Raw genomic sequence first — 18,251 nt, forward strand, 5'->3', positions numbered from 1 at the left:
TGAAAGCAGGGCAGTTACAGTTCAAGCACATGGCACGTAGCGGCAGCACTTGCTAATTTTGTGGGGTTGTAAAGGGTCTGTTGGAATTTTTGTTACACACCCTATTTTCAAGGTTTTTATAAGCTGGCTGTAACATTTTTCCTGAGGGTGAAACTTAGTGCATAAGATCTCTGGAATAAATTTTGTCTGCAACTGATGCAGTCATTTAGGTAATGACCAGTCCATTTAAAAAGTCCTAAATTCACCTTTTACAAATGAGGTTGTTGTGAATTTGAGTCATGTTTAATCAATTGCTCTTTAACAGGAGATTGCTTTCAGTGTTTTCATTGACATGAGAATGTTCAGTTCTGAAACAGACTATGTCAGGAACTAGAAAGTTTCTTGAAGGGATTATTTTCCTTTTTTGATTTATAAATATTCTGCAGTATCTTGGTAGGATCAGAGTACAAATGGTCTTTAACTGTTTTACCTGAAGGGAGATTGTAGCCAGGTGGGGGTTGGTCTCTTCTCCCAGGCACCCAGCACCAGAACAAGAGGACACAGTCTCAAGCTGCACCAGGGGAGGTTTAGGCTGGATGTGAGGAGAAAGTTCTTCCCAGAAAGAGTAATTGGCCATTGGAATGTGCTGCTTAGGGAGGTGGTGGAGTCTCCATCCCTGGGGGTGTTCAAAAAGGGATTGGATGTGGCACTTGGTGCCATGGTTTAGTTGTCAGGAGGTGTTGGGTGATAGGTTGGACTTGATGATCACTGAGGTCTTTTCCAACCATATTGATTCTATTCTATGAAGTTATAAAATTGGGAACTGTGTTCTGCCAACTTCTTGGATAGGTCTGTTTACTGTGCATGGATGATATGTGCAAACTGAATAAAAATCTAAGATTTCTGTTCCATTAAACTGATAACAGACCAGTATCTTTACTGGTGTGTATTTAATGTAGCTTGTTTATTAGAACAAGCTAAAATAAGTTTCCCCCAAGAAGAACTAGCTAATGCTTTAAAGATGTTCTGCATTTATTAAGTATGTATGTGAACCAAGCTCTTGAAGTTTGAGCAGTTGTAAAATTAACTAACTTTGATGCAAATCCCTTGCCCTGGTTGAGGCATCTTTGGTAACCTAGTCATTGGAATCTTCCATATATGTTATCTGACTCCATGCATGAAATAGATGTTCTTTAGTGAGTACAAATCCGTTACTTCCTTCCCCCACTTTGCTTCATCAAGTTCAGCTATGAAGACAACTTTGTCTTGCTTTAAACTTTCTACAGATTTTCTCTGTCCCATCTAAGGGAATTCAGACAATCTATGGTCAAAGCATCTACCTGCTCAGAAGATGGGGAGTTTCGTTTGCATGTGAAGTACAGAAAGATTAAGGGCAGCTTTGGGTAGTTTAAGATTCTTTGTTTCATGGGGCTTGTTTCCTAGAGGACAAAATGTGTAGTAACTTTGGCTTACACTATTGTGGCTAGGAGCCCACACTGTACAGACTAAGCTGTGTTGAAAAACAAGCTGAAATTCTCTAGCAAGTCTTTCTATGAATTGTGGAACTTAGAGGCACTTCATTTAGGCAGATTTGGATAATCTTTGAAGTGGTCAAAACCTGGTTTTTTGGAACTTTGATCCAAGGGGTGTTGGACACAACAGTCTCCAGTGATGCTTTCCAACCTCGGTGGTTCTTTGCTTCTGTGCTAGATTGCTTTTAAGTTGCAATACACCATGCTTTATTTTTGACCTCACTGAACCTCTTTCCTTGAAAACATTAAGCTTTGGTTTCAAGAGAATCAATGAGCCATCTGCTTTACTCTTGTCTTTCTTTGCCTGTCTTGCCTTACATGGGCTCTGGTGTGTGCCCGTAGGGCTCTGTAAGCTGGTACAACTTTCCAACTCAGTGGAAATCCTGAAAAGTTTGGGGATTTTTTGTCTTGGTATATGGAATCCACTCATAAAAGCTCTGTGACTACCACAGCTCCTGCAGGAAAGGGAAGAGCTGCACGAAGGAAATGGTTTGGGAAAGGCTTATTCCATTTGGCAGCAGTCCTGCAAAACCCAAACTAATTAAGAACACTTATAACCCATATATTTTTATTCAAGGTTCAGGATTCCATTTTTGCCAATAATCCTTTGCTGTTGAACCCTTTCCTTGGGAATCACAGATATCTTAGGTTTCCTTAGGCAATGAAGAAATAAAGACTAGAAGAGAAAAAAGGCTTTGAAACAGTAGAAGCTTTCTTGGGCATCTTGCACATGCATAATTTGAAACACATGTTATAGTGCACTGTTTTTTCCCTACACAGTGCTATCAGATTATTTTTTATCTGTCTCTGCTGAACCAGTGCCTGTCTGCCAGCATGGGCAAGCTGTGTGAGGGCAGCTGTTAGTAGCACAGCAGCTGTAAGCTGGTGAAGGGTAAAGCTTATAAAGGAAGGATGAGCAGAGAGTGGTTAAGAAGCAGAGCTGATAGTCCTAGCATAGGTTTGCATAAAGGACTGTCAGCAGTTGTTGCTGTTCTCATAAAATCTGATAGCTGCAAACCCTGCTGGAGATTTACATGCAGAGAGGGAATATACTTTCAGAGAGTATTAAAAAGTGTGTTCCATTATTGATAGTGGAAAGTATATTATGTAAAGCCTATGAAGTATTTTTACAGATTCCATTTCACCTCATGCTCTTATTATTCTACCCTTTTGTTGTTCACAGTCTCAGCAACTCACAAAGAAACGAAGCAGTTCTTTACTCTTTATAATACACTGGATGATAAGAAAGTATATTTGGAAAAGGAGGTAAGAAAATGTTATTACTGTTCCCTAAATATTCAGTCTGTGGGGAAGGAGATAAAAAGTTTTACTTGTCTTTCAGCACATTCAGTCATGTCAGAGCAGAGTTAGCCGTCTTTGTAAGTAAAAATGAAAACACTGATTCATATGAGCATTTCTGATGTTGAGGGGGAAATTGTCTGTGGTGTAAAAGAAGTGCTGTTAGTACAGCAGGTTTTAAACTACTGTTCACAAAACACAGAATCATAGACTACCTTAGACTGAAAGGGAGTCCCTAAGGATCATCCAATGCCCTGCTCCTCACAGGACACCCTAAACTATACGACTGCAAGCATTGCCGAGATGCTCCTTGAACTTTCAAAGCATTGGTGCTGTGACTACTTCCCTGTGGAGCCTGTTACAGTGACCAACCACCCTCTCAGTGAAGAACCATTTCCTAATGTCCAATCTGAACTTCCCCTAGCATACTGCAACAAAAGAGGAGGCTCTGAATACAATCCAGAAGTTTATTTTGTTGCTTCACCCTTTTTGCTAGTAACTTCTTTTACTGTTTTCATTTTCATATTCAAAACAGTGCAATGTAATCATACCACATCATAGAATAGAATTAACCAGGTTGGAAAAGACCTTCAAGCTCATCAAGTCCAACCTATCACCCAACACCATCTTATCAACTAAGATAACTCCAGGGATGGTGACTCCACCACCTCCCTGGGGAGCACATTCCAATGGCTATCAACTCTCTCTGTCAAGAACTTTCTCCTCACCTCGAGCCTAAACTTCCCCTGGCACAGCTTGAGACTGTGTCCTCTTGGTCTGGTGCTGATTGCCTGGGAGAAGAGACCAAACCCCTCCTGGCTACAACCTCCCTTCAGGTAGTTGTAGAGAGCAATAAGGTCTCCCCTGAGCCTCCTCTTCTCCAGGCTAAACAATCCCAGCTCCCTCAGCCTCTCCTCACAGGGCTTGTGCTTGAGGCCTCTCCCCATCCTCCTTGCCCTTCTCTGGACTCGTTCAAGAGTCTCAATGTCCTTCTTAAATTGAGGGCCCCAGAACTGGACACAGTACTCAAGGTGTGGCCTAACCTTCTTTTGTTTGGGAAGTTATGACTTGGGTTTTTGTTTGATGGGGTGGCTTTTTTTTTTTCCCCAAGATATTTCTTCATTTGCTATTCTGTCTGACATGTAAGCAGCAAGAATATGCCTAAGTGAAATAGTCCTGCTTCATCACTACGAGTAATTATGTGAACCTAGCAGAGCCACAACATAAGCTTCTGCACTGTCATTGTTAACACTGGATTGAGTACCTGTAAATTACTTGTAGGTCAAATTTCGAGGCATGTTGGAAGTGTATGTGATACTCTACTTCATTGCTTTAGTTTGGAAAGTCATTGTGCTAGAAGATGCTCAGTGGTATTACTGGGTGTCAGTAAAACTGAAATCTCAGTTGTTGTCCAAGACTTGCTTCTGCTTTCTGTGGCTGCTCCACTGGCATAGGCTGTACTCATACAAAAGGATCATGATTTCTCTTCAGAAAGAGAGCTCATGATGGTTTACATACAGCTGGCTGCTCTTCAGGGCAATACCTATATATTCAATTTTATTAACTACATTTGATTTTATTGTCCATGAAAGCTCAAAGCAGTTGGAATGGGCTGCCCAGGGAGGTGGTGGAGTCACCATCCCTGGAGGTGTTCGAGAGGGGATTGGACATGTCACTTGGTGCCATGGTTTAGTAGTCATGAGGTCTTAGTGACAGGTTGGACTTGATCTTTGAGGTCTTTTCCAACCTATTGATTCTATGAAAAGATAAATTTATATCTTCTTCTTTTTCTAATTTGCAGGTTAACTTACTGAATTCTATTCATGACAACTTTCATCAGTAAGTAATGGTCCTTTTTCTCATAATAGCTGCAATGAGTAGTATGTTTGCTTGGAAAAATGGAAGTGAGCATGAGTTACAGAGACCAAAAACTGTTTGATAAAATAGCTTATTAATTCTGTTTAAGCCAGTGTTTGGAGAATAGCAGACTTGAAATTACTTAACTTTTATAGTCAACTTATGTTTTTAGTATCTGGCTCTTCACTTGCAATTGTGGAAAGAAATCAATTCAGTCATCATTTTGCCTGGCTTTCATTTGAATATATTCTCCATCTTGTGAAGTTGTAGTTATTACATTATGTACAAAGCATTAGTCTCAGACATAATCCAGACATATTTGTTATAAACTATCTCTGTATTAAAGGTTTTAATGCAGTTTGAAGCCATTAGGTAGAATCATAATTGTCTTTGGAACCTTGAGGTCAAATACCAGTCTGTGATGCAGCCAGCATTTATTTGTTTCTGTGGGGTTTTTAATTCAGAGAAAAAAAAAGCCTAGTATGAATTTTTGCAACAGCATTGCAGTTCAGGAGAGTCATGGGGCAAAGATGGCCATTTAATAGTTTGAAGTATTTTTTCTGTTCCATCTTTATATAATTCTGTTGTGAAATTCTAAGTTTTGGGATGCTGGAGTTTGTTTGTTGGTTGGTTTGTTTTTGGTTTGTGTTTTTTTTTCTTCTCCTGCAGACTAATTATCTCTTGGCTTGCTCCTATCTACTTGTGTTCTTGTGTGTTTGGTCATAAATGTCAATCTTTGGGTTTTTTTTTAATTAATGATTCTTTGAGACATCAAAAACTTCTAACTGCAATAAAAAAACATGAATTAAGTATTTCAGGTGCTTTCCTTTGCAGCAGGGACTGTTGATCTGCTTTGCTTAGTGATGAGATCCTTTTGATTCTGTCCAGTCATTAGGAATCAGTGCTGTAATTGACAGCTGGGGTTTGGATTGGATTTTTGTTGGGTGGGTGTGCAGGGTGGGTCGTATTTTCTTGGGTTTATTTTTCTTAGCCTGTTTAAGATATGTTACAATTCTAATACTCCTTCTGGCCTTTCCCTATCTAGGCATGAAATTATTTTCCAGAGCAATCCCCTAGTTCTGTGCTCGTAATGTTCACAGCAGCGGCTTTTCTCAAAAGGCTGTGCTTTCAGTTGCTTCACAGCAATTTGTTTCTGTGCAACAGATGAGAGAAAGGAACAGACTTGAACTGAAAGGGAGAACAGTTGTGATGAGCTCTGTAGTCTTTGTACCAGCTGAAAAGCTGAGGTGTTGCCTGAGATCAGTGACTACACCTGTGAATTTTTACTTAGAACACTAGCAAGGTGAACTCTTGAACATGGATAAATATGCAGGGAAACTACAGAAGAGACACAAATGTCCACAACCCTGTCAGTTGCTATCTTTTTTTCTTTCCAGAGCAATGGCATCTTCTGGTTCTCGTGAGCAGTTCTTACGGCAGATGGAGCAGATTGTAGAAGGCATCAAACAGAATCGGATGAAGGTCTGAGGCTCTTTTCAGTTTCTTTGTTGGAGTCTGAGGATTATTTCAGAAAAGCCTCTCTGATAATAACTGTGCACAGAGGAATCTGTTATGTGAGGTGCAAATTAAGCAAGCCAATAACAAGTGGTACTTCTTTTCACTTTCCTAAGAAACTTTTCACCACTGAAATGATATGAATAGAGTAGAGCAGAGGTATTGTAACACCTCTCTCTTGGTAGGAAGCTTATATCCCTGAACTTATTTTTAGCAGTGTAGTGACTTAGATGCTTGAAACAGCTCTATGCCGGTGAAGTCAGGTGAGAACTCTTCATTTGGTTTGTGTGGGCGCAGTCATATCTATGTCTGCTGCCAAAGAGGGTCAGCAGCACATCAGAATCCCAGCCTTCAGCTTCCCTCGTCCTAGCTGCAGCATTATCTGATACCTTTTGGAATCCATTCAGGTGTTTTTCTGTTGGTTTTATTCTCTTAACCTGATTTAAAAATGGCTCTGCATTGCTGATGAGTGTGGTGTGCTGATGAGGGGGTTTGTGGGTGAGCACTTTGTGGATGTGCCTCAGCACTTGTTCAGAGAAGACAAAACTGCATCTGGTGACTTTTGGGGGCTATTTCATAAATCACAGCCTCTTTGGATTTAAGTTATCTTGGGGCAAGCATGATAGCCAGCAGCAGCTCCAATTAAAGCTGTCCATGGGCATATGTGCATACAATAGGCTTAAGTACTTCTTGATGAATTATAGTTACTAACTTGTAGCTATTGTGTTGTTTCACCCTTTTATTTTTCATATATGAACATATTTCTACTTTCCTAAGTCCCACAGAGGGGCTCTTGAGTTACTTTTCTCTATAGAGCCAGGAAAATCTTGGTAGTAGATTATAGCTGTTCTTTATTGGAGTTAAATGGAAGTATGATAGACTGTGAGTTGATTATGCACACATAGATGTTAACAGCACTGCAAATGCAAGGAGTGAGAGCAGACAGAGCTCTGCTGTGACTTACTTCAGGTTCTCGCAATCAAAGACTTAAATCTGAAGTCCACAAAATCATTCTGGACTCCCTTACTGTATTCTCAAGTGGAATAAAAAATTTCAACTGCTTCATGTGCAGATAAGGGAGAGGGAAATGAATGGGAGCTCTCAAGTCAGGTGGATCATTATTTTGACATTAACTTAAGCACCTCTGATGACTGCTGAAAGCAGTGGCAGCTCATGTCACTTGTGCTGTATTAACACTCTGGCAGTTTGGCCACTGGCATATGTGAAAGAGTTCATGAGTGACATTTCATTCCTAGGTGTAGGTGTCTGGATCAGCAGAAGATGGCAGTTAGAACTAATGGAGAAGAGCAAGAGTTTCTGAATGAAAAGGCCAAGCTTCTCTCAACTGAGAAAAAAACAATTGTTTATGATGGAGTTGATAATCATTCACTGACTTGTAACAGTTGATTTCTCAATGCCAGTGAAGATACTGACAAAGAATGGATGCTAAGAAAGATTTAACAGCTCACATGGTTCCTTGGGGGAAAGCTCTGCAGCAAAAGGGAAGGTTTTCTTATTCTTCTGCTAGGAAATGTCTGTTGGATGACTTTTTCAACAGACCGGCACTAGTTGTACCCTGCAAGGGTTATTCATCCCTGTGATGGTTTAGTCTTATCTATTGGAGTACTGTCTGCAGTGCATTAGAAGTGCTCACAGTCAGTTTCATTATTCACTCTTTAAAGTACATCCTTTTTCTGCACAGCCCTGGAGACTTTATATCTGAAGAGAAATTTCAGTTTTGAAAGTCCATCATAATTGTAACTGCATTGTGAAAGAGGCCTGAGGAGACAGACTTGTTACAAGAGCAAGTCACTTGCCAACAAGCATTTCAGTGTGATAACAGAGATTAGCAAGACTTTACAAGGACAGCAGGCTAGTTTCTGCTGAGAGAAGTATGTAGAGAGATTTGTCATGTTCATGCATAACTGAAGCAGTTTATCAAAGTGTAGTAACAGGACCTTATCTCTTCACAAGGATCTAGTTGCTGGATGTTTTAGCAATGCTGGCTTTAGTCTCATCCTAAAGGAATGGGACATGTGCTAATGCCCTTTTTCTGCTTTAATGCATTTGATGCTTTTTCTTCCTCAAGCATAACTTTAGAAACCTACTGGGCTTTGTAAGTTCTTTTAGGAGAGATTCCCTGATGTTTTGGACATCACCTGGCTTTGTAAAGGAGACGCCTTGTTAGCACAGTTGACACTCAGGGAAAGTTTGGAACCTGCTCATTTCTTTTAGGCGTAAGATAATGTAAGGTTAGTGTTGATACCCAAATCTAGAAATACAGCAAGCTGTGCTGCTGTGGAATTACCTGTTTGTTTGGGCTTTTACAGCTTTTTGAATTGCATTTTACCTTGTCAAAAATTAGGAGGCAAAAGCCAGGTAGAGGGAATGCACAACTAATGTTTAGGGAGAGGAATACAACAGGGCTGGTTTTGTGTGCTTGTGCCCTAGCATCAGAAGGAGGGAAAATTCACTCTAGATGAGCAGTAAACTTGTTTGTGATGCTGTGGTTGAGAAAGTACCCCTGAGAGGAAGGCAGTCTGTTCTACAATATCAGTCCTCTTCACATTTACAGGCTTGAGTTGTGTTCGTCACAACTTTGGCAAAAGGAGAAGAGCCAAGAAATTTCTTACGTGGGGATCTTGAGCATTGTTATAGGAAGGCAAAGCTGTCTCCTGTCCTCTGCATTTGATACAGCTAAAAAACAATCAAAACAAGTCCACCACGTTGCATCAAAACCCTTTTTCTGGATTGTTTGTCTTTGTTAATAAATGTCATTGTGTCCTCATTGGGGTAGGATTGTTCAGTGAGCAGGATTCCTGGCTGGCAGAGATGTGAGCCTTGGCTTAATTGCAAATCTTCCCTGTAGTGCCTCTTGTACTAAGACTTCATCATTAGGTCTTTTTCTTATATTTTTTTGAGCTGGCCTAAATGTTCATTGCATTTAAAGCAGGAGCCAGGGGTACTATTTATGAAGCATCTGCCTCCCATTGTTTCTTCTAGACAGTTGTTTCTTACACAGCATACACGTGTGTGTTTCTTACACTTCCGCAGTGTATGATCTCTTACCCCATCTGTGTATCAACAGATGGAAAAGAAGAAACAGGAAAACAAAATGCGACGAGACCAGCTGAATGATGAATACCTGGAGCTTCTAGAGAAGCAGAGGCTCTACTTCAAAACAGTGAAAGAATTCAAAGAGGTAAGAACATTTTTGCTAACGTAAACCGTCCAGCGTTCGGTAGCCTGACTTCTGCATGAAAGTATGCACAAGATTTCCTGATACAATCATCATACCATGTTCACTATGTCTCTGTGGGGTTGTGTCCATGTGATTCGGCATGAGATTTAACATATTCAAGTGCTGGTTTCTGCACATTGGCCACAACAACCCCATGCAGTGCTAGGGTCAGAGTGACTGGACGGCGGCCAGGTAGAGAGGGACCTGGGGGTACTGGTCAGTGGTAGGCTGAACATGAGCCTGCAGTGTGCCCAGGCAGCCAAGAGGGTCAGTGGCATCCTGGCCTGCATCAGGAACAGTATGGCCAGCAGGAGCGGGGAGGTCATTCTGCCCCTGTACACTGCACTGGTTAGGCTGCACCTCGAGTACTGTGTCCAGTTCTGGGCCCCTCAATTTAGGAAGGATGTTGACTTGCTGGAACGTGTCCAGAGAAGGTCAATGAAGTTGGTGAGGGGTTTGGAACACAAGCCCTATGAGGAGAGGCTGAGGGAGCTGGGGCTGCTTAGCCTGGAGAGGAGGAGACTCAGGGGTGACCTTATTGCTCTCTAAAACTACCTGAAGGGAAGTTGTAGAGGGGCGGATGGTGGTCTCTTCTCCCAGGCAGCCAGTACCAGAACAAGAGGACACAGTCTCAGGCTGTGCCAGGGGAGGTTCAGGCTGGATGTTAGGAAGAAGTTCTATACAGAGAGAGTGATTGCCCATTGGAATGGGCTGCCTGGGGAGGTGGTGGAGTCACCATCATTGGAGGTGTTCAGGAGGATACTTGATGGGGTGCTTGGTGCCCTGGTTTAGCTGTTTAGGTGGGTTGGATTGGTTGATGGGTTGGACGCGATGATCTTGAAGGTCTCTTCCAGCCTGATCTGATCTGATCTATTCTATTCTATTCTATTCTATTCTATTCTATCACTCTAAATGTGACTCTGAGTATTTTTTTTGGTTCACTGCCAGATTAGCAGCTGTTTGCTTTCTGTTAACAGGAATGCCGTAAGAACGAAATGCTGCAGTCCAAGCTGAATGCTAGTTCTTCCTGAAGAACTCCAGCTGCAGAAGTTTATAGATTGTTCAGTCCATGGAATCTCTTTTGTGAGGTGACAGTTATAACTGCAATGTAGATATATATATAGATAGATACATATATATATATATAAAATATATATATATATATACAGCTGTAAAAGTCTGGGTTTTTTCCAGTATGTATTAAGTTTTACATTCCTTCATCCCATGGCTGTACTATCCATTATTGCCTCCACTACACAGTAAAGAGTTAACACAGTACTGCAAAAGAGAAATATTGTCTAATTTTATTTATTTGGGTTTGGGATTATTTTTTTTCCCCACAATTAAGGACAAAGGGGTACTTTTTGTTTGGGTTTTAATGTTGAATTAAGTCAAGATTGATGTAATGTGTAGTATGTCCAGTACCACAAGATGAGCACCGCAGAGTGAGGTGGTTCGTTAATCTTGGCTGAGAAAAAAACCCCACAGAATGAGATCCTTGAAACTCTCTTCACCAGCTAATCACTTTGCATTATTGAAATTTTACACTCTAGCCATAGGTAATATTCCAAAGGATGAAAATTAATTTCTGATGGTTAAGACATAAGAAAATCAAAACTTAATCTTGAGTAATTCCTGGTGTAAAGTTACAGATCTATATTTTTATAAAGTCTAGCTGCTGTATAAATTTATTTGAAATTTCATTTTTATATAGAGGGAGTATGCTTGTTAATAGCTCCAGGGGAAAAAAAACAACAACAAAACACACCATAATCAATAGGACCATCAAGGTTTCCCTGGCTGGGATGAAAAACAGTCTGTGTCATGTATAATACAGGACGGTAAAGGTTCAGGCATTCTGCTCAGTGAACTGATGCTCACCTTTGCAGACCACAACCTCTTTACCCTGCTGAAGATTTGCTCTTGGAAGTTTAGAAACTTTGTGGAATGCTTTCTGAAACATTTTTTTATATCTGTATATACAGTATTTTATAATTCAGACAGTTGCTTTTTTTTGTACTTAACATCAGGATTTTTGGACTGACTTCTTAATGTACGCCACATCTTTGGGGGGAAGAAAACCCACGTTCTCTTCTCCCACTAACACTGATGACAGTGCTGTTTGATTACTTTCTATGGCAGCAAATACAAAATAAAGAATGTTTGGAATCTGGTGACCTTCTGCTATTGTGTTTTTAAGGTGGAACTTGCTTTAGAAGCCTTAATATGCTTTTGAATTGTGTGTGCATTTAAAGATGACTTATATCAATATTCACTCAGAAAGGCTGCTTCCCTGTGCCAACCATAACATAGTTGATATGCCATTAAACAGCACAGTACTATCAATGCCTTAAGCCATTTCCCCAAAGTGAGAAATAGCACCACAGGGTACATCATAGGGAACGTAAGTGCATAAAATGCTGAAGATCTTGTGGAGTGTAACCAGCAATGCAATGCAACCAGAAAAGCAAATGCCTTAACAGGAAGGGAAACATGCTAGAGCAAATATGGAGTGAACAAATTTAGTCTAACAGAATTGAGTTCTCTTGTTACCTCAACTTGATCCCCAGGCTCCTCCAGCTCGCACCTCCCATTGGGAGCCAAATATGGACTGTCCTGGTTTTAACTCGGCCAGCAGTTGAGCCCCCACAGTCCAGTTACAACAGAGGGGTTTTCTCCTGCATCCCCCTCAATTCACACACACACACACACACACTCTCCCCTCTGGGTGGACAAGGAGGAAAGGAGTGGGAAAAGCCGAGATGTCAGCTGAGATAAGGACAGTGTACTGCTGTATTGCAGGGATATCAAATTACACAAAGGCAAAACAAAGAGAACAGGAAAAAAGGTCCCAGCCGAGGAAACTTCCAAAACCTCTGCCACCACTCGCAAACCAAAACTGGGACAAAAGGGCAAAGCCCAGCCTAGAAACTGGGGAAGAAAGACAACAAACCTGGAACAGGGAACTTTTACAAGCTATAGAATATATTACAAGTCCCATAAACCCCAGGCAACCCCTTTTCTGTAATGCAGTGAGCGTGACGTAGAATCCAGTTTGCTCTGTGCCACTGGGTGGGAGTACTTCAGTCCCCTCATCCCTTGTCCTTCAGCCAGGGGCCAGTCAGCTTAAACCATTGCAATTACTTTTCCCCACACAGTATGTGGTGACTGAATGTACACATGCTGCTCCTCTTGTATCTCTTCAAAAGGTCAGTCTTCCTAGAGCTATTGAAATAATGAAGGCAAAATTCCAATTACCTTCAAAGGAGGAAAAAAAATCACATGCAGAGTGCTGCCTTCGAAGGAAATTTGCATTGAATGCTACTTGCAGACTTTTTGTAGTCAGCTTTGATACTAGGAGACACTATTTATGCCTGCAAACTTTGCCCTCCATTGAAATGATAGTTGTTTTTCTTTCTAATTTGTACATTGAATAATTTAACTTTGGCCCCCAGATAGCTTGTTTGTGAAATCAGGCTGTGATGTATTTGCATACCATGCACTTCTGAAAAAAACAAACACAACTACTGGAATAGACATTTCAGTATGGGTTTATTATTTTCATCAGTATTGCTTTACCATCAAGCAAAATTTCCTAAGTAGGGTAAGTAATGAGCTTACAGGCAGAATAAATTATGTGATTATTTGCTTCAAACACAGTAACCTGGAGACTTTGACATGGAATATAAAAATACTAGCTTGGGCTAGGAGCTAGTGATTTTGACTAAGGTGTAAATCTGGGGGTTGTGAGGAGATGCAGTTATCAGAGTCCAGATTATACCTTATTGTAACAAGCCAGTTTCTCTCTACAGTGGACTGAAATCCAGGGCAGATGGACACTATCTTTGCTTTCAGATCCTGGTGTGAAAATGAGAAGAAAGAGGCTGGAGAGGTATGGAAAATGTCAGCTGCTCCTTCCTTTCTGTCACAGGCTGTATATGATGGTACCATTTCTTCTGATACTTGGGGAGGAATCAAAAGAAGAGAAACAGTTCTTCTAATAGTCAGCTTTGTTCCACCTCTTCCTTCACTCGATGGCTGTCAGGCTTAACTGTTATATTAGGCTGTCCACAGTTCGTGTGGAGGCACAAGTACACATCATGCCGTGGCTCCTCGTGGGAAGGTGATTTGGGGGAACTGTATCCAAGATGCTTTGACATTATAGAACATGACAGTCCTGCTAAACAGAAACAGCTGAGTTCATTTTGCCTTCACTGTGTCAAAGTGAAGGGCAGTGTCAGCAACTAACTTTTAAGTGGAATAAAAAATTAACCAGGTTGGAAAAGACCTTCAAGATCATCGAGTCCAGCCTATCACCCAATACCATCTAATCAACTAAACCATGGTACTAAGTGCCTCATCTAGGCTCTTCCTAAACACTTCCAGTGATGGTGACTCCACCATCTCCCTGGGCAGCCCATTCCAATGGTCAATCACACTTTCTGTGAAGAATTTCTTCCTGACATCCAGCCTAAACCTTCCCTGACACAGCTTGAGACTCTGCCCTCTTGTTCTGTTACTGGTTACCTGGGAAGAAGATGCTGACCCCCTCCTGGATAAGAGTTTGCAAAGAAAGGAAAGCAATGCTTTAAAGTCAACATACTTGGATGTGTACCATTGACTTTGCTGGATAATTAAGGCCTCTCTATATCATTATTCCATTATTTTTTTTCTCCAAAGTTAAAAATATTTTTAATGCCCATAGTTTGGAGCTGTGCAGCTGAGCCCCTGGATTCTGAGTGTAAATGTGTGTATGTGAAGGAGTATACAAACCTATAGCAAGCAGAATCTGTCATAATTCTCCATTTCAACTGGCTGCAAGGGCGGAACTAAGAGTTTCTTCAGAAGTTTACCTCAGTATTGCTGTTTTTCTTGGACTAGTAAAAGATAAAGTCTTTGCCTTGAATTGATGTTGTGTTGCCAGGCATTTACAGAACCTGTAGCAAAAGTTGGGTTTTCTTTCAATTGATGGAGCCTTCTCAGAGCTTTAATTTGAATTTCAGTACATTCAGTTGTTATTTTAATATGCTGATGAATAAACTACTGTAAAGTCTGCTCTTTGTTTCAGAAGCTGAACTGTCCCTACCTACTATCCAGCAAAACCCCAGCCAAGGGAACGGGCTTGGCAGAATCGGGGGAAAGAAGACCCTGTTGAGCTTGACTCTAGTCTGGCCCTGTGAAAACATTGTAAAGGCATAGCCCAAAACTACCACAGAGTCTCAGAACTCAAGGCATTCGCTTACCTTTCAAACTGTCACAGCTTTCTTTAAAGGCAGTTCTACAAGTGCACCTGTAAAATGTCTTTTGAGAGTGAAATCCAGGACTTACACATATTCCAAGCATGATAAAATCCAGACAATCTGTATGTTACAGCATGGCAAAATGAAAGGAGTACTGCACCCAGTTGCTATTGACTTGAATAGATCTTGGAAGGCAAGTTAAATTGTGACATTTTTTCCCCTTTTTTTTCCCCCCTCTTTATGTCATTAGAAGTCTGCTTATTGGATTACAGAAGCATTCAGGTTGAAAAAGACCCTGTATCATTTATCTTGGTTCACATGGGAGTTGTATTTGTCATATTTCCTTTGGTTCATCTTGAAGCCAAAGATAACAACACAGCAGTAACGTAAGATCTAAACTCTAGTGCATGAGGTGCCAGAAAGAACTGTGCTTGCATGCCTGATTTTCCTCATTTTCTATTAAAATGAAGTTGCAAGTTTTAATAATGAGAGCAATTAATCACAGAAATAAAGTAACAAGGGAGGTAAGCAATGAGCCAGAGTTCCAACTTTTGTTAATCGAGGCTGATGCCTATCCAGCAGTTAATGCTCCCACTGCACCAGGTTAGTGGGTCTGGTGCACAAACCCCTCGGTAAGACACTGTAGAATAGAATAGGAATAGAATAGAAATAGAATAGGAATAGGGATAGAATAGAATAGAATAGAATAGAATAGAATAGAATAGAATAGAATAGAATAGAATAGAATAGAATTAACCAGGTTGGAAGAGACCTTCGAGATCATCAAGTCCAACCCAGAAGGCCAGGATGTGTGTGCTATGTAGAAGGCCAGGGGATGCTAATGCCTTCTCTGACTTGAAGTGGGAAGCAGCATCCACCAGGTTAGGGTATAACTCCAGTTAACATATTTCTTTCCCCCATACTAAGCTCAGATTCAGTGTGATTAAAATCCAGGGTTATTTTAATCTTCCAAATGCAGGCATGCACAGAGACAGTGTGGGAAGCCAATTTTTTTTAAGAGCTTTCTTAAACCACTGTTGTGAAATGAAAGCTCTGCTTGTTTCTCGTTGCCTCTGGGTGAATATGAAAGCAGGCTGCTTTTGGTGGAAGCCTGTCACTCTTAACAACTCACTGCTGTCACAGATGCTTGGGTGGGCAGAGCACTAAACTAGTTATCCTGAGAACTTCTCACAGTAAAATTACAGAGGCTCAGATTCACCTCCTAAGGAAGTTAAATTAATCTTTGAGGAGGTGGAGAGCTACATTGTGTGCTGCAGCAGTAGTGCTGCTACAGTTCTTGAGCTAGCTGAAAACAGCCCTGCTGGATCTTCAGCATTTGCTGGAATATCAATGTAGAGCACAGCTACAGTATGCTGCACAGCACTCTTCTGGCTTGATGGTGTTCTCTCAAGTTCCAGATGCCAAGCCATGGTAAAACCTGTGCCAAAATCTGTGTTGCTTCTTGGAAGGGTTCTTGCACCCCAACTAGAGCCTGGTGTTCCTCCAGTCAGCTGGCATTTTGCCTTGGAACAAATGTCTGCTGCTGCAGCCACAGACTGTGATGGGCCTGGACTTGGGTGCAGTGGGGTTGATATTAGATCTGCATGCTAGTAATGGCTCATCTTGCCTGGCAGATGGGGTACAGGCACTAAAATTTGACCACAGTTTGGTTATTGGAAACTTCAGGAGTGGCTATATACAATTTGTATGCTTTTCAACCACCATCCTAAGGTGACCTCATTATTTTGTCCTTCCATGCCATCTGTTTGGATTTTAAGGATTTTAGAGCAGTGACTGTCTTACATGAAAAATTCAGTTCACTAGAAACATTCATCAGTGGCTGCGTGTAAGGTCGGCAGGCTTTCATAACTTTTGGGCTCTTACATATGTCTCTTCCTTCTGGTTTAATTAGGCCTCCAAATGCTAGTTTGAAGTGCAGCTATTCCATATGCAGGCAAATTGAGATTCACAAGGGAGGCAGTTACTGAAGCTGGCATTTAGAAGTCTGAACCACTATCTAACAACTCTTTGAAATCCTAGGCTATGAAAAAATCTCAATTCCCATTGAAACTGAGAGAAGCATCCTCTGCATGTATTTGAGAACTACATAGGTAGCTGTGGCTACAGACACAGCAGGTCCCACTGGAATGTTGAAGTACTGCAGTGTGATGTACAGCAGTGCTGATCTCACCACACACTGTGCTGGTGAGATGAAGCTGGGCAGTTCCTTTCAGGAGCTGGAGGAATGTGCTTCAATGGCATTTGTGTAAATCTCTTATTTAGAAAGGAGACAGAACTTGCTTTGGTCTAATCTGCCCGACGCCTGACATCAAGCTCAACTTGATGTCACCAGGTACATAGAATCATAGGAACATTGTTAGGGTTGGAAGGGACCTCAGGGATCATCTAGTTCCAGTCCCTTGCCATGGGCAGGGACACCTCACAGTAGATCAGGTTGCTCAGAGCCACATCCAGCCTGGCCTTAAAAACCTCCAGGGATGGGGCTTCTACCACTTCCTGGGCAACCTGTTCCAGTGTCTCACCAACCTTATGGTGAAGAACTTCTTCCTAACATCCAATCTGAATCTACCCATTTCTATTTTTGTTCCATTTCCCCTAGTCCTATCATTACTGGACACCCTAAAAAGTCCCTCCCCAGCTTTCTTGTAGGCCCCCTTAAGATACTGGAAGGTCACAGTAAGGTCTCCTCAGAGCCTTCTCTTCTGCAGACTGAACAGCCTCAATTCCCTCAGTCTGTCCTCACAGGAGAGGTGCTCCAGCCCTCTGATCATCCATCATTCATACATGAATCACTTTAGGCTACACTGCAGCAAACTCCACTTTATGTTAAGCAAGTAAAGGCTCCATCATTTTTTTGGTTTTCAGACTACATGATACAGACATTTGATAATCTCTCTGACATAGCTGTTAAGTACATGAGTCCCTAGCAGAGGGGCACGCACCTAGCTGCTGCTGCTTGTGAGAGCCTGCCAGGATACCAAGACTTGGTAGGAACTTTGTGGCTACCACTTGTGTCAATGTGATGCCCATTATCTTGGTGCTATCATAGATGATGCTGAGGGTGTGATGCACTGCAGTGAGATCAAGATGCCAGTGGTGCATATCGCTGGAGCTGAAATTTGTGACTTAGTCCTTCGGTGCAGTTTGTGTTGTTTGCCTGAGGGTACACTTTGAATCAAAGGGTTGGGTAAGTGGCAGAAAACATAAAACTGGCCGAGCACAGGAGTGTAAAAAAAAAGTGAAACCTCAGCTTCAGAAGGAGCTGTGATGTTGTCCAGCCCCATTGCAGTTACACTGTTTTGCCCTTACAGTATTGAAAGAAGTATTAGGAGGTGATGGGAGAGGGTGCTGGGACTCTGTCGTCAGTAAAAGGCTGCCAAGCTAAAAATACTCAAGAGATGCTCTCAGCATCCCTCTTTGGGGAAGGGAAGGAAGTAAAAACACACTAGAGCAATATGGATAGAGAGAGATTTGGCAGTATGCATGGAAATACTTGTCTTAGTTATATTTGTATTGCTGGGACAGGGGGGATATATCTTGGAAAAACAATTTAAGGATTGCTGTTGA

General features: G+C 41.5%; 1 protein-coding gene across 1 annotated transcript in view; it reads left to right on the forward strand.

Moving 5' to 3' along the window:
- The window catches only part of CCDC93 (coiled-coil domain containing 93), a 45,757-nt gene extending 34,161 nt beyond the window's left edge, over positions 1-11,596 (forward strand). The window contains exons 19-23 of the mRNA XM_068139086.1: positions 2,695-2,777; positions 4,612-4,649; positions 6,065-6,149; positions 9,271-9,384; positions 10,401-11,596. Coding sequence (XP_067995187.1) covers positions 2,695-2,777; positions 4,612-4,649; positions 6,065-6,149; positions 9,271-9,384; positions 10,401-10,454 — 374 coding nt within the window. The 3' untranslated portion in view covers positions 10,455-11,596. The remainder of the gene's footprint in view (positions 1-2,694; positions 2,778-4,611; positions 4,650-6,064; positions 6,150-9,270; positions 9,385-10,400) is intronic.
- The last annotated feature ends 6,655 nt before the right edge of the window (positions 11,597-18,251 follow it).

The sequence above is a fragment of the Melanerpes formicivorus genome, unplaced genomic scaffold (genome assembly GCF_026170545.1).
Source record: "Melanerpes formicivorus ecotype bairdi unplaced genomic scaffold, bMelFor1.0.p_v2 SCAF_5, whole genome shotgun sequence".
Lineage (NCBI taxonomy): Eukaryota > Metazoa > Chordata > Aves > Piciformes > Picidae > Melanerpes > Melanerpes formicivorus.